At 41.6% G+C, this 25,907-nt stretch overlaps 1 protein-coding gene across 6 annotated transcripts in view; it reads right to left on the bottom strand.

The window, feature by feature from the left end:
* Window positions 1-10,666: 10,666 nt before the first annotated feature.
* The window catches only part of Smap2 (small ArfGAP2), a 52,188-nt gene continuing 36,947 nt past the window's right edge, over window positions 10,667-25,907 (bottom strand). For all 6 annotated transcript variants that reach the window (XM_087215218.1, XM_004851051.4, XM_087215217.1 and 3 more), the window contains 5 exons: window positions 24,993-25,074; window positions 23,688-23,797; window positions 21,362-21,527; window positions 20,615-20,931; window positions 10,667-12,020 (listed from right to left, as the gene is read on the bottom strand). In XM_087215218.1, the coding sequence (XP_087071344.1) occupies window positions 11,895-12,020; window positions 20,615-20,931; window positions 21,362-21,527; window positions 23,688-23,797; window positions 24,993-25,074 (801 nt within the window). In that variant the 3' untranslated portion in view covers window positions 10,667-11,894. The remainder of the gene's footprint in view (window positions 12,021-20,614; window positions 20,932-21,361; window positions 21,528-23,687; window positions 23,798-24,992; window positions 25,075-25,907) is intronic.

The raw sequence follows: 25,907 nt of genomic DNA on the forward strand, positions 1-25,907 counted from the left end.
TAAACGACTAGACAAAAACAAACCAGAAGGGTAAATTGGGAAGCCCCTCTGCCCAGAGTTCATGCACAGAAAGAAACAGAACTATTAAAAGTTATTCGGACAGGCCAGGTGTGGTGACACACACCTGTAATCACAGATACTCGGGAAGCTAAAGTAGGAGGATCACAAGTTTGAGGCCAACCTGGGCAACTTAGTGAAACTGTCTCAAAAAAAAAAAAAAAATACTTATTCAAATAGGAAAGAAAACCTGGAAAAAAAAGTGTGGAAGAAGATGAACATTCATGAACCTCGCAAATGAAGTCTGCTTTGTTGGAGATGGTGTTAGAGGAAAATAAAAACAAAGATTCATTTGGACAACAGAACTTTCCAAGAAGGCACAGGTAACACATCCTGATCTGAAATTCACCTTTTGCCTGTCAAATACTTGGCATAAAAAATCAATTCCTCATTCCCACTTGACAGAGAGACTCCTGGAGAGGTGATTGGATCATGGAGGTGCTATAATCATCGGTGGATTAATCCCCTGAAGTTCACAGATGAATGTGCTGTTAGGAAGTGGGACTGGTTGTGTGCCTTTGGAGGGGGAATCTCTCCTAGCATTCTTCCCCCGTGCTCTGCTTCCTGGCTGCTATGAGGTGAGCAGCTGCTTTCCACCACACACTTCTGCCATGATGCTCCTGTCTTAGCACCAGCCAATCATGGACTGAAATCTCTGAAGCCATGTAACAAATTAAACACCCATTATACAACTTCAGTTGGTCTTACTGAAGTTACTATCATTGAGTGGAACATGAACATATTAGACCTTCTAACACAAGAAGTAAGGTTACTTACGAAAAATATATCCAGATTATCAACAGTCCTGAAAATGGTAGATGCATAAATGTAATGCTACTAGTTGGAGAACAGTTTCATTCAAGTCATGCCTTGTAATTATTGAAGACTATAAACTAGGAAGACCAATATTATTGTGATGTTTCTGTTCTGGGTTTTTTTTTTTTGGTACTGGGGATTGAACTTGGGTCCTTGCACTTGCGAGGCAGGCGTCAAAACCACTGAGTTAAATCCCCAGCCCAATGTTTCTGGATATACCAAACAACCTTACATATCTGCAATCATGAAGAGAATTACTGAGTTGTAAAAAACATTAAATGGCTCAGTCTTACAAAAAATTATATGTATAATATATATATATATATATATATATATATATATATATATATATATATATGTATGGAAGCTATATGTAATATAATGGAAACCATATTTGCCAGCACAAATATTGGGAGAGTTAAAGCTATTTCTTTTTGCTGATGACATGATAGTATATCTATGAAAACCAAGTCTCAAATAAAATTATTAGAATAGGACAATTGATGTGAGGTAGTTGCTTCATAATAAAAAAGTAAGTATCTTGTACTAGCAATGAGAACCTAGAATAAAATGAGGGTATTTATCATGAAGCAACTACCTCACATCAATTTAAATAAGTGAAAAGGCACATTGTTTTTTGAGAAGGGTTGATACTGCGCTAATGTCAGATAACATAAACTTCATTGCAATTCCTACTAAACCCCGAGAAAGTTTTGTTTTGATTTTGGAACTAGATTTTTAATAGATCTTAAAATTTATTTGCAAGAATAAAGCCAGGTATGTTGGCATGTGCTTATATGTCCATGAGTATCCCATTGCAACTCAGGAGGCTGAAGTGGGAGGATCACTTGAGCCTTGAGAACTTCATCTCAAAAGCAAAAAACAAAAGTCCAAGTGTTGTGCCCAGTTTACGAAGTCCCAAAGACCACCAGGAGGCCGTTTCCGATGTAAGCACACGAGGGTCATTTATTCAAGCTTAAGCAGGGACTCTCAACTGTCACCGACACAGCCGATCGAGATTGAGAGCCCCGAGGTCCAAATTAGCAGGGTTTTTATAGAGGTTACAGCAAGCTTCGGTCATTAGCAGCCATATGATTGGTTAACATTTAGCAAGTATGAAGTGTAGAATTTTGATTGGCTAGGCTCATTGGGGGTTGAAGGGGATTACATATAGGTTTTTACAAGAAAAATGGGGACAAAGGTTAGTGGTCTACTGTCACGTACTGATGGTCAGCAGACATCCTGACTCATGGTCACGACCACCCTGTGTGGACAGTCAGCACGTTAACAGATTGTCCTATAGATAGTGGGCCCGGGACACTTGTTTCTAGGGTAAACAGATGGCTGAGTAATGAGCTTAGGAATCTTGAGTTACAGATCATGTCTTTTGTCCCAGATTAAGCACATTTAATCATTAATTTGAAAGAACAAAGGAGACTGCTCCATTTTGGACAAAATGGAGTCATTCTGGTCTCACATTAGCAAAATGGAGTCACTTTTGGTCTCACACAAGAAGAGACAAGAAAAGTAAGGAGGAAACAGTGATGGAGGAACTTGCCTTACCAGTTATCACAACATACTAAAAAGTTATTATAGCTAAATAATTAATGACACTGCTATGAGAAATGACAAATAATCAGTGAAACAGACTAAGAAATCCAGAAGTAGATTTGAGTATATGTGAGAATTTATTAACTGACAAAAATGGTAGTTCAATACAGTAAGAAATTAATGAATTATATAATAAATATAGATCACAGAATTTTAGTAAGAATTGATCTGGAAGAAAATAAAAATGAGCACCCTTTCAAAACATATTCAGAAGTAATTCCAGTTGGATTAAATCACTAAATGTAAAAACAGAACAAAAGCCTTTTGCAAATCTGAAAGAGGACACACACAGACTAACAGTGAGAAAACCAAACTGTAGAAAAATATATGTTAATTAAACCTTATGAATTTCCTAATCTTTGATCAGCTTTGATACTCAAAAAGGGCAAAGTCATATTATTCAGCCTAAAAATTACTCCATTAATATACATACATACAAGGCCAGGGATTTAGCTCAGTGGCACAGCGCCTGTCTGGCAACCGTGAGGTCCTGAGTTTGATCCCCGGTAGCAAAAAAAAAAATCCATACACACAATATACAAATTAGGGAATGATGGTGCACACACACATATATGTATACACACATACATTGATAGTATTAGGGAATGTACTTTATGGGTGTGTGGGACTGCATAACTCTGTAATCATAAAACTACCCTAGCCCCAACTGTGATTGAATGTGAGTAAACAGATAAAGATGCTTGTTAGTTCCAGGACACTGGATAAGATCTGTATCAGCCATAAGGTCCCAAAGTAAATTATTCAACTCTTTGTTTGAAAACTGAGGTTCCAGGACACCAGTATCTACAGAACAATCTACAAACATCTGCTGGCCATCAGTACACGTCAGGCTAATTAACATACAAATGTAAGACCACTAACCTTTGTTCCCTCTTCTGTAAATTTCGCTTGTTAACTTCCCTGAACCCCCTATAAAAAGAGCCTCGGACTCTGGGCTGATGGCCTCTCTAAGCTACTTTGCTTTGGGAGTGCCGTCTGGCCAGACTAAGGTCTGTTTTACTTTCCAACTTGTCCAGTGTGTTCCTTCTCGGGTGTTCGGGTGTTCTTCACTGCAGTCAGCTCCTCGGAGCATTTGGTAAGGCCAGCGGTCTTACAGGTGCATACACACACGGACACACACACAAATATACATATGAAGAAACATACTAGGTTGTTAAAATGCACAAATTAAAATAAATACAACATTATCTAAAAGCGGGCTATTATCTCATAATAGTGAGTTTGAACCGGGGACTTATGTCAAACAATGTTGGCTGCATTAGTTCAAGTTCTCAGCTCCCTGTTTTCATTTTAGAAAATATATTAAAGAGAATAATTTGTCTGCTGTAAGCAGGAAAGCATTACATGTCATAAAAAACAGTTAATATTTCATCCAAGAAATTCAACTTTTCAATAAGACAAAGTAATATATTGAATGAATTTTAAAAAGTATATATCTGAAAATTCTTCCTCAATGAGAAGACTAGAATTGTTTAGAAATTTAAAAGGGGAGAGATATTTGACTTGATGTCACTTATTTAAAAAAGAAAAAAAACCCCAGGAGGGATGGTGCAAACTTATGATGGTAGCACTCTGGGAGGCTGAGGCAGGCAGATTATAACTCTGAGCCCAGCCTGGCAATTTAGTGATTTAGTGAGACCCTGTCTCAAAATTAAAAATAAAAATAAAGAGGGCTGGAAATGTAGCTCAGTGTGAAAGCCCTGGGTTCAATCCCCGGGGGGTGGGGAGGAAAAGAAAAGCTAGCTAGTTTAATAGTATATTGTTTACTAATTATCTTGTTCCCTATCTCATTTCCCCCACTTCCCTATTGCTATTTCCTGTGTTTCTCACATAAACTATTTACATTCCATTCCTTGCCTCAGGATCCGAGATAAACTAAATCAGACAATCACTGAGTGCATGGACAATGAGCCTGTAGGTCATACAATCCTTATAAAATGAGTTATCATGTCTGACCAGCCTATACTACCCTCACCCCAAGCAAAAAATATATTTGAAATGTCATACTTAATGTACCAGTTATATTTCTTTGAGCACACATTAAAAATAAGCACATAAATAATTATCGATTTGTATATTTTCCTATATGCAGGATACACTTCAATTAAATAGGCAACAGGAAAAACCATAATGGCTAAAATGGTCTTTTCAGAGTCACAGTCACCCCTGGTCCTGAGCTTCTGCTTCTAGTGAATTCACTGGGTTTACAGATCATCTTCCTACTCGACATAAAGAATCCAGACTTTGCTGTAGTTCCTTATCTTCTAAGGAACAACCTTCACTAACACAAGAAGATAAACAGAAGGTCCTTCCCCTTCCCTTGCTTTCTCTGGAACAATTGTCCGGGGTCTTTATCCACAGCCATAAATCCACAGGGACAATTTGAATGGGAGAAAAACAGCATCTTGGAAACTGGAAAATGGGTGGATGAGTGGCAACAGACTCGAGTCCTGAAAAGTCTGTATTATACACAAGCAGTAGGAAAGGCTCAGAAACAACCCAGATTCCTTTTCAGAATCCCAAAAAGCAAAAGAGGGCTGGGGATTTAGCTCAGTGGTTTCACGGCCTGCTGGGCAAGCTCAAGGACCAGAGTTCAATCCCTGGTACCAAAAAAAAAAAAAAAGCAAAAGAGACAGGTTTCCTGCAATATCATTGAAAATGGGAGTGGAAGCAATGCTATGAATTTGGTGGCAAATCTGTTGAACCAACACTTAGGTTCCCAGTATCTATGCTATTCCACAATTAGGTGACTGTCCTCCTTGTTCTTTTGTAGGAGACTGGAAGAGTAGTCCCAGAGGGGTCTTGGAACAGAAAGACACAGGCACAGTGGAGAACAGGGTATTATGCTGAATACAGAGGACCAATGAGGTGAGGATAAATGAAAATTTACACACTGAACTTGAGACTCCCAACCTACCCAGAATGCTCCTATGCAGTATATGATCCTATATTCTCTGGGCAGCAAATGTGGAGGAACATCTCTGGTGACTCCAGTCAGCCTAAGAGAAAAGATCTAAAGATACTGTGTTAGGGTCAGTCAGCTTTTCATCCCTATTACAAATACCTAAGATAGTCAACTTTTAAAGAGAGTAGGTTTATTTTGGCTCACAGTTTTAGGGACCCAGTCCACGATTAGTTGGAAGGAAGGAGCTGAGGTTCCACTATCAAGGGCACACCCCAGTGACCTCCCAGTAGGCTCCCCATTAAAGATTCCACCAACTGCAGGAGCATCACTCTAAGGACCAATCCTCTAACATATGGCCTTTTGGGGTACACTTCTATAACATGGATACAGTGGGTTCCCAAGGACATGGACCAGGCAGACCACCATGCAGTTCATGATGGAAAGTTCTGGTTGCTGGGTACCAGTGTTCTCATGATCTGGGGTTCGACCCCACCAGGCCAAGGGGGAAGTAGTCACTTGCCAAAGAAGGCAACAGTCAAAAACCATAGCTGCCTCTTTTGTGATACTTTCCTTGAGGTTTGTTAGAATCTCCACACAATGTGTAGATCTGCTACTGATCTGCTGAGCTTCAGGGCTGTGGGCATAGTGACCTAAAGCCTGAACAAGAACAGTCTTCCATCATCCTGGGATCCACTAGAAACAGGCAGCTTTTCAGGACACACCCAAAACTGGTTGAGCCAACACACTCAAGTATTACACATATATGTCACAAATCCAGAGACTCACCAAGAACTCATGATGACTCACCAAGAAATAATATGCTTCACTTCTTTATTTAAAAAAATTTTTTTTCAAACATGGTCTTGCTATGTAATTCAAGTTGGCCTTGAGCTCACTATATAGCACAGGGAGGCCCTGAACTCGTGGCAATCCTCCTGCCTCAGCCTCCTGAGGGCTGGGATTACAGGCATGCGCCACCACACTCAGCCTGTACTTTTTTTATATAGAGAGGGGTAAAAAATTCAGTAACTTGTTCTTTCTTTTCTTTTTTCTCCCCCAATCTTTCTCTCTCCTTCTTCTTCTTCTTCTTCTTCTTCTTCTTCTTCTTCTTCTTCTTCTTCTTCTTCTTCTTCTTCTTCTTCTTCTTCTTCTTCTTCTTCTTCTTCTTCTTCTTCTTCTTCTTCTTCTTCTTCTTCTTCTTCTTCTTCTTCTTCTTCTTCTTCTTCTTCTTCTTCTTCTTCTTCTTCTTCTTCTTCTTCTTCGTCTTCGTCCTCCTCCTCTTGTCTTTTTCTTTTTTGCTATCAGGGATGGAACTCGGGGTCCTTGTGCTTGAAAGGCAAGCAACAGAACCACTGAGCTAAATCCCCAGCCCTCCTTGGTTTTTTTTGAGACAGGGTGTTGCTCTGTCGTTCAGGCTGGCACTGAACTCACTATGTACCACAGGCTGCCCTCAGATTCACAATGGTCCTCCTGCTTCAGCTTCTTGAGGACTGGGGTTACAGGTGTGTGTCATCATGTTCATCTTGTTCCTAAAAGTTATCCTAACATGTCTCAAATAATTCATTGGCATGACAGGACTCTTCGTGGATTATGTTGTAGGTTGTCCATTGTTTACTGCTTACAGCAACAATAATTATTTCTTCTCTCACACAATTTTCTTGAGTCAGGAATTAGACTAGCTATGTGTAGATCACATGTCTCTGCTCCATGATGCCAGAGGCTTATTTGGAAGACTTGAAGCCAACGGCTGGAATTGTCCTAAAGCACAGTCACTATCATGTGGGCTTTCCTGGGGCTGTTGGCCAGAACACCAAATGTGACCTCTGCCTGTGGTTTGGTGACGAGGCTGAAAGGGCAAGTGACCCAATAGAGAGGCTGGAAGAAGTCATGTTGCCCTTTAACAGCCTGGCCTTGGAGTTGTGCACTGCCATAGCTGCTGTATGCTGTTGCTCAAAGGTCCATTCACGCCAAGGGTTGTGGGGCATACCTATTCCCGCAGCTGCTCTGAAGGCTGAGGCAGGAGGATTATGAGATCGGGCCTACCATGGGCAAATTAATGATTGGTGGACCCTGTCTCAAAATAAAAAAAATAAAAAGGGCTGGGATGTAGCTCAGTGCAAAGGCCCTGGGTTTGATCCCCAGTATCAGTAAGAGAGAGAGAGAGAGACTTCCTTCAATTCACTGTTTGCATTGCTACCTTCATAAATCAATATGTGCCTGGGAGACTGGAATATAGCTCATTGGTAGTGTGCTTGACTAATGTGTGAGGTCTTGGGATTGATCTCCAGCACCACATTAAAAAAAATATATATAAGAAAAATAATTGAATTTTTGTCTTTTTCTTCAGGGAAGGCAGACAGCTCATATCTAGGACTCCCTTGCTTCATCTCTGGTGCTGGGGGTTGAACTCAGGGTCTTTATATTGAGGTACATCCCCAGTTCCCCTTTTTTTTATGATTTCCTTTGAGATAGGGTCTTGCTAAGTTACTAAATTGCCTAGACTGGGTTTGAAGTTGGGATCCTCCTGCCTCAGCCTCCCAGAGTTCTGAGATTATAGGTGTATGTCACAATGCCTGGCCCAATCGAATTTTCTTACTCCAATGTTTTCCTCTTTATTGGTTTGGAATTTATTTACATTCTTTCTATTCTTAAAAGCTTCCCATATACAGGGTGTGATTTTAAAAAACATGGTGAATGCTGGAATTTAAAATTTTCATATTACAGTAAAAAACGTTGACATTAATCCCCTTCAAAATACTCTCCCTCACTTTGAACACACTTATCTCATCATTCTTGTCACTTTCTGAAGTGCTTTTGGAAGTCCTCTTTCGTGAATGTCTTTAGTTGTGCTGTTGTGGTTACCTTGATGCCCTGAATTAATTCAAAACACTTGTTTTTCATGGTCATCTTGCTGTTGAAAACGTATGAAAGGTGCACAGTGCCAGATCTGGTGAGCAGGGTGGAAGAGGACACATGGTAATGTTTTACTAGCCTGCTTTTCCACTGGATGGCACTTGGCAGCAGCATTCACATTTTTGGTACGTCATAAAGCAACTCACAAGAGGACTTCCAGAACTGCTTCAGAAAGTGACAAGAATGATAAAATAAATGTGTTAAAGGTGAGGGAGAGTATTTTAAGGGGATTAATGTCAATGTGTCTTTTACTGTAATTTTTTAAACATTCTCTGCATATTTTGGTCACACCTCGTATATTTAATAGAGCTTGTTTCTTTACTTTATCAGTTAATTCAGCCCATTATAATCTAGCTTTGGGCCCTACTATTCCACTGACACTGCTTTTGTGGAAGTTTCCAACTGCTGAATTCAATAGTCCTTTCATCAACCCTTATCTCACAGGACTTCTTTGCTGATTTAACATTTATGGTCATCTCTCCTAGATATTTTAGTCCCTGTGGTTGGCTGGCATTATCCTTTGTCTTGTTTTCCGTGATTGGCTTCCTCCTCACTACCACCCCCTCCTCAACTCCTATGGAGTATTTTCCACATGTTTCTGTGCCCAGCATACTGCTTTTATTTTACAAATCCACCCTATGTGATCCCATCCACCCCCTCCCATGGCATCAACCACCACTTCCATGGAGCTCTCAATTTCTCCAGCCCAGCCTCTTCCTTGGACCTCAGACTCTGAAATTGTTTCCAGCTGATCAACCAGACCTGGATATATCCTAGGCAACTCAACTTCAACATGCCAAAACCCAAACTTCCAATTATTATTATTATTATTTTTTTTTTTTTTTTTTTTTTTTTTTGGTACCGGAGATTGAACTCAGGACCTTGAACTTGCAAGGCAGGTGCCAGAACCACTGAGCTAAATCCCCAGCCCTAAACTTCCAATTATTTACTTTTCTTCCTTCTGTAAGTTTTCACCTAACCTAGAAACTCAGACTTTTTTGGACTCCTTCCTTTCCCCTTACTCTGTATATCACCCATTCCTGAGACCTTTCAACCTCCACCTTTTTGCTAGTTGCTTTGCCAAATAGTACTCCATGGCTATTAGGCATGCCAGAAAAATGGATTCCCTGGTAAAATAATTGTTGGTAAATATTAGAAAACTATGAAAAGAAACACTTCTCAGAGGCATTATTGTGTGGATATCGTATTCCAAATATAAAATAGGTGATATGACAAGCTGGCTTTTCACTTATTCTAGCAAGTCTAAGGAACACCTTGTGGTATCTAATGTGCCTTATAATTGGTCATGAAATGCTGCTCTAAGTCACTCCATTCTCCTCTATCCTCGCTACCATGGCCCTAGTTCAGCTCTTGCCATTTCTCTGGTCCCCTAGTGCTGGTCTTGTTTCCTCAAATACACTGCATACACAACAGTGCAAGAGTGAGCCACCTGGAACTCAAGTCTGACCATGTCATCTCCTTGTTCACACTACATGCTAAATTCCTTCATAGGGTATGCGAAGTCCCCCCATGGCTCAGCCCAGCCCTACCTCAGTCTCACCTCACACCACACACTCACATCATAGCTTAGAAATAGTGACTCATGTTCTTGCAGCATTTTGTCCACAGGGTGCTGTCTGGAGTACACACACACACACACACACACACACACACACACACACCCCACTGAGTACCACTCCCTCTCCCTCTAACCTTCATCTAAAGCACCACTGTTCTCAGGAAGGTTTCCCCTCAGCTCACATAATCCACTGGTGCAGAAGTCCAGCTCCCCTTGTTCTGACAGATTATGGGGGGGGCATGAATTACCTTCACTAAAGCTCCTATCTTGGCAGAGAAGAGCTTAAAGCTCCTTATTACCAAGGTATAGAGGAAGAACAAGGGAGTGGAAGTCCAGATTCTTGGACCAAGTGTGGGCCCTGTCAAGTATTCTGTAGTGGCCCCCTGGGCCTCAGTTTCTCCATCTGAGGGGAAAACATGCTCTTAATCCTGAGGTTCTGTGGTCCTCATGTGCACAGAGCTCCAGTTCCCTCACCTCTCAATTCTAGACACACCAGGAGAGACGGCCCCTTTCTGACCACTCAGGCTGGGGCCTGGCCCCTGGTATATGAAGAACAGAATTTTTTAAATTACAAGTGAAGGTTGGACATTGTGGTGCACACCTGTAATCTCAGCACTTTGGGAGGCTGAGGCAGGAGAATCAAGCACAGCCTGAGCAATTAAGCAACTTAGCAAGACCCTTAAAAAGAAAAGATATTGTCCTAGAAAACAGAAAACCTATGTGTGCCTCTCCCTCCTCCGAGAATGACACACAGAAGCAGCCAGTCAAGCGAATGGTCCTTCCCTGCAATATTTATTGAGGAATTTACACATACACAGGAGAAAGGCAACCAGGCATTATGGTTCCCACACATGAAATCTTTTAAGCAAAGTTTTCTTATTTGAATTTTCAGATGGAATGAACAAGGGCTGAGAGGACTGCTGCCCAGGCTCTCTGCCTCTTCACCTGGAAAAGGTGGGCAACAGAGCATTCGGGTCAGGGGGCATGAAAGGGTGACTGGCAGAGGGGGAAGGGAAAGGAGACAGGGAGCAATCAACGAGATAGCAATTTTTTTAAACTGTAAGAAAAACTGGCAACAGTTTTTTAGCTTTTGATAAATTAACTCCTCTCTGTTGTAAACCTAAAACAAAAACAAAAACCACCAAAGCAAATGGGGAGGGGGTGGAATGCCGGATCCACATGTACACGCACACAAGCAGTGCACACTCGCAGCTCTGTGTTCCCACCAAGGGGCTGGATCCTGCTGAAGGTGGGCAGGAGGCAGGTGAGGGGTGTGTATATTGTGTGTGTGTGTGTGGGGACCTTCAGAGTCTTTGGTGCTAATAAAGGTGACTGAAGCAGCGAGTGCTGAAGCCCTAGACCCGGAAAGCAACTCAGAGCAAAGCAGAGTAGTAATTTTGCTCATCTGGGGTTCGCTTCACCCCAAGGCTAGGGTCAACCTGATCCCGGACTGGAGAAGTGTTTAATGTGATTGCAGTTGTTTCTTTGCTCCTGTAAAGCATGGGAACAGGATGCCTTCCTCTTCAGTCAAAAGTTTAAACACTTGGAAACAAGCTCACTAACATGTAGAGAAGGACGACCTCTGCTCTCCTCCTTCTCTGCCTCATACTGAGCACCTCCATACCTTCGTGAGGGCCTGACAGGGGTTCAACCGTGAGGGAAGGTATTGAAAGATGTGCACATTTTCCCCTGAAGTTTAAGTGCCTTCTCCCAACAATTTCTAAGGTGCTGGTGCAGGATAGAATAAGGGCTGTGGCTGGGAAGGTGTTGGGATGGCTTTTGACATGAACAACATAAAGCAACAGAGAGGTCTGCGTGTTTGGGAAGTGGCTGGGTTGGGCAAGATGCCAAACCCCAAATGACTTATTGAGCAATTTCTAAACCAAACAGAGAGGTAGGAAAAGGGAATGGGAGTAGGAGAGGGGGCAGGGGAAAGGAGAGAGGGGGAGAGTGAGGGAGGAAGAGACTGGCAGCCAAACAGGTGTCTTGTTTTTATTTCCACATCTGAGGACTGAGAGTCTGACTTGTTGCCTGTCCATTTCCACCACCCATTGACTGTCCATAATTCATCATGCCGTTGGCTCCATAGAAGTTCATCCCAGCCATCTGCTGGGTCATCTGTAAGGGAAAGAGGAGAGTTTAGACCAGGCTGTGGGCATCTAGCCAATTAGTGCAAAAGGAGTCCTGTCTGCAGGGTGGGGAGAAGGGGACAAAGGGAAACTGTCATGGTACACGACAGCCCTGCACCTTGCCAGAGCACTGCAAGCACACGAGACTGTTTGTGACACTCTGCAGGAGGGGAATGCTGTTAGAAAACAAAGAGAGGGAAAGAAGGCATCGTGGGCCTCGGCAGCAGGAAAGTGGAATGAGAAGCTCTTTTCTTACTTTTCAGCCCCTCGTCCTAACCACCCTAAGGCCTTTCCTTAACTGCCACAGCCAACTCCGATGCCAAGTCCCCACTCCAGTGCGCCTCTTCTCCAGCAGAGGGCAATCACGCCGGGCCGGGCCGTGCAAGCCCCGGTTTGCAGAGGGAAAGAGGAAAAGCAACTGAACCATTGGAAATTAACAACAGAGGCGGGAGGAGAACAAAGGTGTCTCCTGTGTGTGAAAAGGAGGAGCTGAGAGAAGAGTCAGTGTTATGAGGCCTGGCCTCTTCCTGATAAGATCAAAAGACTTGGCTCCTCGGCATCAACCGAACAATTTGTCAAAGAAAAAGCCTCAAATTTCTTGAGCATAGTACATTTTCTTTACAGAAGGTCTATTTTCTTCCACTAACTTAAAAAAGAAATTCAAACTTACAGAAAGACTGTAAGAATAGTATAATGAAAGTCATATCTTTTCTTTTAATCCACCAGTTATTAACACTTTTCCATATTCTCCTTCCCCATTTACAAAAAGTTTACAATTTTGATGAGTATCCAAAATTGCAAGCATTGTGACAACAGATCCCTTGATAAGTCAGGAGAAATCCTGTAAGAACGGACACTTTTCTAGAACCACAATACCATTGATACTGTAGAGCAGTGGTGTGAACGTATGGCACACATGTTGTTTTTAAGACAAAAGATGTTAATGTATGAGTAGTTTTTTCTAAATAAAAACCTCAGTATCAGATTTAATTGCAGTGTTGGCACTTTGCAATAAGTGGGTTTTAGGTTGCACTTGTCTCCAAAGGTTCACCATCACTGCCCTAGAGAAATATTAATACAATATTCTAAATAGACATTTCCTTTTCATCTTAGTCTCCTTTAACTTACAACAGTTCCCCCACCACTCTTCCTCTTTCCCCCAACACTGACATATTTAAAGACTCCAAGTCAGTTATACTGCAGAATATCTCTTGATGTGTATTTATCTCATGTTTTCTCAACACTGGATTCAAGTTACATATTTTTGGCAAGAATTCTACATAGGATATTGTATCTTTCTCAGGACAAGATATCAAGAAACACATGATATGGGGCAGGGATTTAGCTCAATGGCCTTGTGCCTGCCCTCGCAAGCAGAAGGTTCTGAGTTCAATCCCCGGTACGAAAAAAAAAGAAAGAAAAGAAACACGTGATATTAATTTATTCTTGGCTAAAGTTTCTACTGTATTTTCAAAACTATAATTAGGTAATCTGAGTGTGTACAAATACCCTGTTCTTTCTACAATTATTGGCTATTATTCTTTTGTAAAGAAGGCTTTCCCTTCCCCTATTCCACACTCCCTTTTTCTGCTTAATATTACTATGGATTCATAGTTCTTTTTATTCAGTGTATTAGAATCCATTAGATCCATTATGGTTCTTCTTTTTGATGTTCAAATTGTGTCCATTTGGCCAGTGGGAGCTCTAGAAACTGGCTTGTGTGTCCTTTAGACATGTCCCCATCAGTTTTATAGCATTTCCTATTTATATAAATAAAAATCAAAGAAGAAAATAAGTGAATTAAAATCCCAACTATGAAAGCTAGAAAAAGAATAATAAACTGAAAGAAGTACATGGGAGCAATCAGTAAAAATAAACCAAAATTCCAGGTAGAAACAGAGAAATGTAGAGCCAATAAACAGATCAAAATTCTGTAATTTAAAAAAATTAACAAGCCTAACTGGCATAACTTTTGATAAATTTGAAAACTCTGATGAAATGGATAATCTAAGTAAATAGTTTTCAAAAGTGACTTTCATAAAAGAAAAAGAAAAAACTATAGAGGAATTACTACACAGCAAAACAGGGCCACACAATTTCAAACAGGAATTCTACTGAACTTCAAAGACCAATACTATATAAATTATTCCAGACTACAGAAAATGGAAACACAAAAATATCTTATATAGAGTTAGCTCATGCACTGTTCCCCCTTATTCTGCAGCAAGAGTTCTAATAAAACCTCTTTGAGATGGCAAAAACACAAAATAAAACAACAGCAAAAACTTTTTATAAGTTTAGCACGGTGACACCTGCCTCTTGTCCCAGATACTCAGGAGCCTGAGGCAGGAGCATCACTGGAGCCCAGGAATCTGAGGCCAACCTGAGAAACACAATACTCTGTCTCAAAAAACAAAACAAAATAAACATGACTTTTGATAAATCAAGGACAGTGCTCATACTGATTCTGATGGAGATAGCATGTGTATACAAACACCACTTCTCTATATTCCTTTGCCCATCCCTTCATTTTCTCTCTGAATGACTTTGCTTCACTCTACTTCTTTGTGTAAGTATTCAGTTCAGTTCGGTGCTGCTCTGTGAACCAACTTGAACATCTTTTTCTCCTAATAAGAGGAGTCACCTGTTGATATGAGTGATACATTTGCTTGCAATTGTCATATTTTATTGTGTTTGTATTTGCCACAATTTGTAATTTATGGATTCTATTTTCTGTTTTGAAAAATTCTTCTGGTATTCAGAAAATTTCCCATTTTTGGTCTAGTGATCATCTTTATAGTAATACTGTTTACAATGTCCTGGCCTCTTTTTCCCTGACTCAAACATCTATGATTTGGCTCGAGGGCTTATTATATATATCCTCTGACTTCTATTTCTTTTGTTAACAATTAACTTATACTTTCCTCCTTTTTTCTCCCTTTCCCTTCTATTATTTTTAGTTGTATTGTTGTCAGAATACAACATGTATTCTACCCTCATCACAACCTTTTAGTCTTGGATTCTCAATTAAACATTCAATGCTAACTATCAGTCCTTCCACAAACATCCATCATCACCTGGTGGGTGAATAAGGCTTATCCTGTTAGATTCCTTGGGAATGGCTAGTAAGCATGTTATTTCCTGAATTTTTATATGTTTTTTTATAGCCTTCATAGAAGGATAGCTTGACTGACTATAAAATATCTGCACATGCTTTAGTGTCCTAAGATAGTACTCTCCTTGTTGTCCACGGTTGCTGTTAGGAAGTCTGCTGTCAACCTGGGTGTTTTTGTTTTGTTTTGGTGACATATTTTTGTAGGGTAAGGGGTGGAAAACACTAAGAAGCTAAAGCCCTGAGGACTGTTTTGTTTTGTAAAGTCTAAAGGTTTCCTAGGATGTTTTAGAGTTGACTGTTCTGGGTCAGTTTTCCCAGGGTCACAGTGGGCTCTTTAAATATTGTATTCAAATCTTATTTCAAGAAAGTTTTCTTGCACTTATAGTTAGAAGTATATTAATCCTGTCCCCTCTTCTGTTTTTATTCTTTGGGTATCTCCAAATATATGTATGTTAGGCTTTCTTTGCCTACTTTCTGTATTACTCCTATCTATATTTAATTTTTATTCTCTTAGCTGATTTATGTCTTTTCTCAATGACATACATATGTATGTTCCAGTGTTTCTGTCCTCTTTTGGCTACTTGTGCATCAGTATTTATTTCTAATATGATTTTTGTTTTCTGACTTCAGTAAGCTTTCTTAAGTGTCTAGTTTTTTGTCCATTTTAGTTCTAAGTGTTTGAATTTCTGACTCAACCTGTTTTGTCTTATCTGCCAATTTTTTATTAGCACGTGTTTGTAGTACACGATGGTCAGTATGTGTTCATAACACATCTCAATTCTTTTTTTAACCACCTTCCCCTTCCCTCCCTCCCCCTTCCACCTCTTGGTCCCCTTCCCTTTTATAGAAGTTCTACCAGTTGTTTAATAACATTTTATTCAAGTTGGTGGACTATGCAACAGTTTTTTTCTACTTCATGACATTTTGGAAGAAGAATTTTTACTACCTGACATCTTTCTTTTTTCAGTGCTGGGAATTTAACTCAGGGCTTTGTGCATGCTATACAAGTGCTCTACCACTGAGCTATATCCCACCTCCCTTTTTGGGGGGCGTGGAACAGGACTTTATTTTAGGGTTAGGTGAACACCAGCTCAACAAACTAAGGTCCAAAGGAAAAGCAGAGAAAAAAGGAAAGGGTCCAGTTTTATACATTTGGTTGAAGGGATTGGTCTTTGTAGTGACACAGCAGGCGAGTTTACAGAAACAAGACAAAGGTGGTTTTGTAATTTAGCCTTGAAAGAAGACAAAGTCTTGCGAATCATGTGAGAACAAGATGACATAAACTTGGATTTCAGAAAATAGTTGCCGAGTTAATCTGTACCAGAACACACAGGGGACGGGTGTGATCTGAGGGGGGTGGGCTGCCCAAGGCGAAACACTTGGTTTTTAAAATTTTAACACATTTTATTTTATCCCTTTCCCCGCTCAAGTCCCCTCCCATCCCTATGTACAAAAGCTTTGTTTCCATTTTTTCCTTTTATTTTCACTTTTTTTGTCTTTTCCTTCCTTTCTTGCTGGGAGTGCTGCGCTGTAGAATCACTACGGCTAGGCCTAACTCACCTTCTCCTGCAAATAAGGCAGGGCCCTGGGTAGAAGAAGGAACACACATCTTGTTCGCTTCCTCCCGTGGACCAGACAGGGTCCCTCAAAAAAAAAAAAAGGCCTGGCTGACAGGAGGACTGTCTTCCTCCCCACCCATTTGCCAAAAAACCATCAGGCATGACATCGGGCAGACCTTAGCTACTCTCCGGGCTCAGGTTACAGACCAGCCCTTTTACCTCCTAGGCACTTCCCTAATCTCTACCACCACAAATAAAGGAGTGGCCATTTGCCTGGGGTCTTTTTCTCCCAGGGGAGTTAAGAGTCCCACCTGGCCCCACCTTATTATCTGTCTTCCTTAATCTCCCACCTTCCTTTCTCACTCAAACCCTTCAGCCACACAGGCCCTGGCACTTTCTCCCTCCCTCTTCCCATTGTTCCTCTTCCCATCTGAACACTTTCTTCCCATTTCCCAACATCCATTATACATCTCAGTCCTTATTTCCACTTACAGTTTCTCACACCAGAGAAAACAATGCAGTATTTCTCTCACTTAAAGAGTATGATCTCAAGGTCCACGCACTGAGCTATAAATGTCTGAACTGCATCCTTCTTTATGTCAGAGTACTAGTCCACTGTATAAAAAAAAAATCACATGTTCTTTATCTTGATGGGCATTTGGGCTGTTTCCAAGATTTAGCTATTACAAATTGTGCTGCTATAAACATGGATGCACATATATCACTGTGATGTGTTTTTAATTCTTTTTTTTTTTTTTGTACCAGGGATCAAACTCAGGACCTTGTGCTTGTCAGGCAGGCATGGTGCCACTGAGCTAAATCTCTGGCCCAGATGTTTTTAATTCTTTCGGGAAGATACCAAGAACAGATACAGCTGGATCAATGGAACCTCTAGTTTTAGTTTTTTGAGAAATCTCCACACTGATTTCCACAACGGCTGCACCAGTCTACACTCTTACCAGCGGTGGAGAAGGGTTCCTTTTTCCCCACAGCCCCTGCAGCATTTGTTATTGGTTGATTCCCACCCCCCCACCCCGGGCAACTAGGGATCAAACTCACGACCTTGCCCTTCCACTGAGCTATATCCCTGGCTCCGGCTGATTTCTTGATAGCAGCCATTCTTTCTGGAGATGGAATCTCACCATTATTTTAATTTGCATTTCACAAATGACCAGTGATGTTGAACATTTTTTAATATATTTATTTGCTGTTTCTAATTCTTCATCTGAGAAGTGTCTTTTTATTTCAGATGCCCATTTTTGGATTGGGTCTTTAAATTTGGGGGATCTGATTTTTTTGAGTTCTTTATATACTCTAAATAATAGTCCTTTATCCAAATAGTTGGTAAAAATTTTTTCCCACTCTATGGGTTGTCTCTTCATTCTGCTAGTGGTTTCTCTTGCTGTGCAAAAGCTTTTTAGTAAGATGAGGCCCCAGCTGCTGATTCTTTGTAGTATTTCCTGTGAGGTCTGGGTTTTGTTCATGAAGTCATTGCCTACTCCTATGTCCTTAAGCATTCTACTTAAGTCTCTCTTCCAGCAGATTTAGCGTTTTTGTCTTAATATTTAGATCTTTGATCCATTTCGATTTTAGGTTAGTGCATGGTGAAAGATATGGGTCTAGTTTCAATCTTTGGCATGTGGAAAGTCAGTTTTTCCAGCACCATTTACTAAAGAAGCTATCATTCTTCCAGTGAAGGTGTTTGGCTCCTTTGTCAAAGATAAAGTGGCTGAGTGTGTCTGGAGTTGTTTCTTCGTCCTCTAGTCTGTTCCACTGATCCTCAGGTCTGTTCTTTTGCCAGTACCATGCTGTTTTTTATCATTGTAGCTTTGAAGTATAATTTAAAGTCATATCCCACCCCTTCTTGTTCTTTATTTTGAGACAGGGTATCACTAAGTTGCCCAGGCTGACCTCAAGCTTGTGATCCTCCTGTCTCAGCCTCCCATGAAGCTGGAATTACAGCTGTGTACCACTGCACTTGGCTACCTGAAATGTTTTGATTTTTTTTCTATTTTCTTCTCGAAGTAGTTTTGTATAAATGCCATCAGCCACATTCTACTTATTTCGTAGTGCTTTATTTTTCTGAATCAGCAGTAATGCAGACAGGTGTGAGGGTTGGGGAAGGCTTACTAGATTTCTGAGTTCAAGAGTACCCTCTTCTGTTAGTGAAATGATTATGTGGGGGAAGAAGGATGGTATAATTTCTGATTTTGTTTGTTTTTGAGACAGGGCTTCACTATATAGTTCAGGTTGACCTTGAACTATGTAACCCAGGCTGGCCTTAAACTCACAGCAATCCTCCAGCCTCAGCCTTTCAAATGCTGGGATTATAGGTGTGCACCACCACACCTAGCCTAACCTCTTTGATTTTGAGACTCTTTCATTTCTCATTTGTTTCCCTTCTCTACCACATCTCCAAAGAATCCCTCTTCCTGCTACATCATATTTACTCCCCAACATGCAATGCTTTTCCAAAGCTATAATCCTATGCGTTTCTAGTCTCTCTCTCTCTTTTTTTTGTACCAGAGATTGAACTCGGGACCTTGAGCTTTCCAGGCAGGCGGTACAACCACTGAGCTAAATCCCCAACTCTCTCTCTTTTTTTGAGGCAGGGTCTCCCTTTGTTAGTTTAGGCTGGCCCTGAACTCACTATGTAGCCCAGGCTGACCTTGAACTCTCAGAGATCCTTCTGCCTCAGCCTCCCTGAGTGCTGGGATTACAGGCCTGCACCGGCTAGTCCCTTATTATTATTATTATTATTATTATTATTATTGGTACCGGCATCAAACTCAGGACCCTGAGCTTGTGAGGCAGGTGGTGGAACCACTGAGCTAAATCCCCGGCCCTACTCTCTTATTTTTGATCCCCCAAGTAAACAGCATTCTAATCTACCAAGTCTCAGACCTGTCCTTAGTATGTCTTCATTAGGGTATGTCTTCCTCCTTATAGGGCATGAACTTTATCATCTCCAGGCCCCTGCTCCCTCCCCTCTTTTTTTTTGTTTTTGGTACTGGGGATCAAACTTGGCACTCTGCGCTTGCCAGGCAGGCAGGCAGTCCCCCTCCTCTTTGCACAGTCTTCTCTAGGCAGCTGGTTGTTAGTCTCATGTGTTTGGAAGGTGACTGGATTCATCCATGGATGAGTTCAGCAGCTGAATGCTGTTAAAAGGTGGGACCTGGTTGGAGATCAGTCCCTGCGGATGTGACCTGGAAAATGTATTCCTGTTCCTGGCTCCTCCATTCTCTCTCAGCTTCTCAGGCTGCCATGAGATGCACTGCTGTCCTCTGATCAAGCCCTACCACTATAGCATTTCTACCTTGGAGCCACATGAGCATGAACTGAATCCTCTAAAACCATGAGCCAAAACAGACCTCTCATCCTTTAAATTGTGGGTGTTGCATATTTTGTCCCAGGGATGGGAAAGTGACTAATGCACTGGCTCTACTGGATCTGGGTTTTTCTATACCTAATGCCATGCCATTTTTGGCTTTTTATAGTGTTGGCAGTAGGTTATGGTGGTTTTATTGGAATTTCTTGTTTGTCTACATATATGTTTTTCTGGAATATATTGTCTTTTTTTTTTTTTTGTACCAGGGATTGAACTCAGGACCTTGTGCCTTTGAGGCAGGCAGCAGCACCACTGAGCTAAATCCCTGGCCCTGTTTGTTTGTCTTTTTAAGAAGATATGGAGAAATTCAGATTTAGGCAATTACCCTTACTTTACAGGAACTCAGAACTGCTTAGAAAGTCTGACGTTAGATAGGCCTTCTAGGAAAAACAAACCAACCTAAGAATGTCACTGGGATTATCTCATCTACATGGAAAGGATTCATAGGATAAGAGAAAGTCAAAAAGTGAGACTTGGGGAAGGTGCAGAAGTTGTGTTCCAGGTAAAATGGGGTTGCTTACCTGAGTAAGGTTCCACTGCAGCTGCTGAGCTGGCTGAACCCCATACATAGTCTGGGGCATAGCTGCCATGCCTGCCATATAGCCAGGCTGCTGGGTGGCCATCATCCCATTTGGCACACCCATCATTGATGCCTGCATGCCACCCATATAGCCTGCAGGCATGGCCATGGGGGCAACCATTCCAGAGGCTCCCGGCTGGGCTACCATGCCTACTGGTGGGGGCATCATGCTCCCCATGATATTGTTAGGAGGTGTTACCCCAGGGAAGCTGGGGTAGGCTGTGGGATATGCCATCTGAGCAGGAGCCATGAACATTGCTGCCAAGAAAACACATGTATTGATCTGTTAAAGAGGAAAGGACACAAAGTTAGCCCACATTAACTGGCTACTTCTCTCTAGTTAGAATTTTGCAAAATTACTCAGCTCTGAATGCTGCTTTACACAGCAAAGCAGCCAGATTCCCTACAAGACTTACTGTGGCTTACCTGTGAGGCACCTGCCACTTCCCTGTCAGGGGAAATCCAGACCTTGAGACAGATTTCACGGAGGTGGGACAGAAGTGCGGCTCTGGGTTACATTAACATCTGTCTACTAATACCCTGTGATGTCACCAGTAATGCCATGTTCAGGCTTATCTGGTGTATGATGTCCCTGTCCCCAAAGTAACTGTCCCTGTCACAACAAATAATTCTTTCATCTAGTCCTCATGTCTCTCCCTGCCACATACCATGACTCTATGGACTCTACCTTGGGGAGGCATCTGTGGGGTCTGCGATCCATACAGCGAAAGGATGGAGTCTTTAGAGAGTTGTTTCTTGCCCACTTCCTCTGATTTGCTCCCTGGCTCCGGAAACAGGTTCAGGTTTTCAGGAACAGAGCCGGCGCTCCCCGCAGTTGGCATGGAACCGACAACCTTGGGGGAAAGGGGGGCAGGGGGCGAGTTGGAATGGTCATCGCAGAGGTCTGTGAATTTCCTCACAGGGCCCGTCAGATCCCCTTTATCAGAGTGAACCTTTCCAGCTGCTCAAGCTGGAGTCCTTTCCTATTTTTCTTATTCCCCTTTGTGAAGGGCCAAACTGATCTTTGTCGGCTCCTCAGGCTAAAGTCCCTTCCTATTTTCTCTTACTTTCTAATTAAAGCTTTTTCCTATTAAAGAAATAAAAATAAAGACTTCCCTTACCTTTTGCTGCTTCTAACATTTGCAATAGTAAGTCATGGCTAATGTCAAGTTAATACTTTCTTGACATCTTTACTATACAAATAGCTAAAAGCACCTTATCGATAAGCTCTGGTACAATTCTTTGTTCTTCAGCAAAAGAATGTAATTTGGTTTTTAAAAAATGGTATAGCAGAGAGAACCAAGTTTAGATCCTAGTGTGGCCATTTACCAGGTGTACAATCAGAGGCTAGTCATATAATTTTTCTGAACTAATGTGTCCTCATCTGTATAGAATGCTCATTTTGTGGAGCTCTGATGAATACTTGAAATTATTAATGAAACATTCAAAATGGCTTGATGTGGTGATGCACGCCTATAACCTTGGCTACTCGGGAGGCTGAAACAGGAGAATCAAAAGTTTGAGGCCAGGGCCGGGGATTTAGCTCAGTGGTTTCACTGTCTGCTGTGCAACCGCAAGGACCCGAGTTCGATCCCCAGTACCAAAAAAAAAAAAAAAGTTTGAGGCCAGCCTGGGCAACTTAGTAAGACCCTGTCCAAACAAAATTTCAAGAAGAGTTAAGGCTATAGCTCAGCAAACACCTGGCAATGTTCCCAGTACACAGAAGGCATCACACAAGTGGTAGCCTATAAAGTTTCAAGTCTTTCATACTGACAATACCATGACAGAAACTCAGGCTGAGGAGCTGACTTAAAAGTATGGACTTGACAACAGGACACATCTTTTTTTTTTTTTACACTTGATCTTAGCCAAAAGGCTGAGAAGCGATGACATCTTTTTTTTTTTGTACCAGGGATTGAACTTGGCACCTTGTGCTTGCGAGGCAGGCAGTGGAACCACTGAACTAAATCCCAGCCCAAGACACATCTTTGATAGGAGCCCACTCAAAGGGCCACCCTTTTGGGGCAGGAGACAAAGTAGTATGAATAGCCAACCATGGGACCTGTAATCCCACCACTCTGGGAAGCTGAGGCAGGAGGATCGTAAATTTGAGCCCAGCCTGGGTAGCTTATTAAGACTCTGTCTCAAGAAAAAAAAAGAAAGAATGGACAGTAATCTAAGGCTGTGACAGAGATGACACAGTATCAAGAAAATCACCAAGAGGGAGTGCAGACTGGTGCAACCACTGTGGACATCAGTATGGAGATACCTCAAAGAACTAGGACTAGAGGTCCCATTTGACCCAGCTATTCCCCTGCTGGGGATCTTCCCAAAAGAATTAAATGAATCATACCACAGCAGTATATGTGTACTCATGTTTATAGTGGCACAGTTTGTAACAGCTAAAGCTTGGAAGCAGCCCAAGTGCCCATCAACTAGAAACTGGATAAAGAAGATGTGATTTTTTTATAAAATGGAGTACTACTCAGCCATAAAGAACGAGAAACTAGAGACATTTATAGCTAAATGGATGCATATTGAGGCCATTCTCTTAAGTGAAATAAATAGGACACACATATGCAAATACCGAATAGTTTTTCTAGTGTGAGAAACTGAAAGTGTAAATAAGGGTTAAAATGACTGAAATGAGTAACTGATAATTTGAAATAGGAAAAAAGGTCAAAAGAGGTAGGGGTGAAGGGAGGGGAAGGGGAAAGGAAAGAAGGGAAAGGAAAAATTATGAGAAAAGAAAAAAAAATGGAAATGATGTCTATGTAAATAGGGAAGGGCACACAGGTAATGGGGAAAAAATAAGAATCAAGATATATCATGTACAGGTACAAGCACCCAATGATAAATGTAAACGTATTGTATACCTAAAATGTACCAATAAAAGAACTTAAGAATAAAAAACAAAAAAAAGAAAATCACCAAGGAAGCATAACTTGACTTCATGATTAAGTTATCACCCTTTCCAGAATGCTCTTTAATCCTGAGAGGCCCCAAAGACTCACCTTCCTGGAAACTGAAGAAGATGGGGATGGAACAGAGGCCAAAAGATCTAAATCCTTCTCTAGGGTATTGCTGGTCTTACAATTTGGGATAGAGCAGGCCACTGGAGCATCTAGAAAGAGAGATGGAAGGAAGCACGTAGCACTGGTTATTAAGATCATATCTTCCTTCTATTAGAGACAAAGAGAGGATAGAGAGGGCCTATATGTCCTATATGGACATGGAAATCCAGTCATCAGCAACTACTTAGCTGGATAGAGTGCCTCATAAGAGGCCCCATCCCACATTCCCAGTGGGACTCTGGGGTAGCCTACAGCCCAGCTGACAGGCACAAAGCAGGAGAAACCCAGGTCTGAAAGCTACCTCAACAACACAGCTGAAGGGCTGGCTGGCTTCCTTCTGGCTATGTGAAGGGCAAAGAGTGTCGAAAAGTACAGAAACTAGAAGCCCAGGCAGCCAATAACCTAAATCAGCAACAGTGGATTGAAACAAAGTACAACCATCAGTGCAGTAAAAGGTAGAGAACAGGCCCCTTCTTTGTGAAAGGGGCAAAATCACTAGTTCCAGGATTTCAAAGGAAAAATGACCAGAATACAACAGATCATCTCAAAAATTGGTTGTACGTAGGTAGGTATAGTCATGCACACCTGTATTTCCAGCACTCTGGGAGGCTGAGGCAGGAGACTTGCAAGTTACAGCCCAACCTGGGTGACTTATTGACTTAGCAAGACCCTCTTTCAAAATGAAAAAACAGCTGGTAATGTAGCTCAGGATAAAGGCCCTGGGTTCAAGCCACCCACACACAAAAAAATGGGTTGTACCTGAAAAATGAAGAGGTGAGGGTAAGAAGCAGAATTCAGGAAAATGGCAAAAGATTTAAAAGTGCTCTTCAGTGGAACTGCAAACATTTACTGAGTGCTTAATATGTGCCAGATATGGGGCTAAGAGCTTTAGAGGCATTACTCCACTTAATCCTTCTAACGTCTTTGAAGCAGAGATTCTCATCACTGCCTAGATTAGTAAAGTAATATCAGAGGTCAGGTATACAATTCAAGGCCACACAAACAGTAAGTAGCACAGTTGGGATTCCAGCTCCTACCTACTACCCTGTACTGGTGCTCTGAAAAATGTCACAGTAAACGCTTCCTCTGAGCAACTGCTCAGATGAAAACATAACAGGAAGAGCACGAGAGAACAGTCTTAGTGAAGAAGACACAAAGGAGTTCTCTTTCCACCAGCGTTCCCAGGGTCACCGAGAATTCATCAAAATTCATAAGAATATGGGAGTTGAAAAGTATAACTCTTACCAAGGCCCAACAAATCCATAACCGGTGCTGTAGATTTCGGGGAACTTTTCCGAGGTAGCTGTGAATCTTCTTTTTTCTGTGGCTAGTGAAAATATATAAAAAGAAATAAGCAGATGCTTTTGAACTCTTTTTCCTCTCTCCACTGTAAAAACCACAGGTATTCTTTTTTTCTTTGGTACCGGGGATGGAACTTGGAACCTTGGGCTTGCAAGGCAAGTGGCAGAACCACTGAGCCAAATCCCCGGCCCTAGCACAGGTATTCTTGTGGTAAGGTTTTTGTTACTCAAAGAGTGTTTCCAAAGAAACAAAACTCAAGAAGTGCCAGGAGGCATGACAGCATAAACTGAACCTGCAGTGAAACAGAAACCTGTTCCTGTTTACCTTTCTAGAGTGGCAGAGATTTCTGAAACCAACAAGTGAGCAGGAGATTCGACAGAAAGAGCAATTTTTTGTCCCCCCTCACACCGAAAAAAATCAAGGATAAAGGTACAAGATTGATGGTACAAGAGTCAGGAGCCAATAAGTCTTCCAGGGGTTAGAAAACCTTTAACACCAAAGAGAAGCTGGGTGTGACAGTGCAAGCCTATAATCCCAGCATTCTGGGAGGCTGAGGCTGGAGGATTGCAAGTTCAAGCCCCACCTGGGCAACTCAGTGATTTAGCAAGACCCTATCTCAAAATAAAAAAGGGGCTGGGGATACAGCTCAGTGTGAAGGCCCTGGGTTCAATCCCCAGGAGAGGGGAGGGGGAGGAGGGGAGGGGAGGAAAGAGAAGAAGAAAGATGAGAAAAAAGGAAATCAGTTTAAAAATTACCTAATTCACTCTGCCCCTATCACTAGTAACTGAGTCCACAGGCAATGCAATTCACAGTGATGATAAAAGACTCCTTCTTAAGCAACAGTAAAAAGTCCGCTCC

Source organism: Heterocephalus glaber, unplaced genomic scaffold, assembly GCF_053883595.1.
Source record: "Heterocephalus glaber isolate CG9 unplaced genomic scaffold, H.glaber_assembly_v1.0 deba00001452, whole genome shotgun sequence".
Lineage (NCBI taxonomy): Eukaryota > Metazoa > Chordata > Mammalia > Rodentia > Bathyergidae > Heterocephalus > Heterocephalus glaber.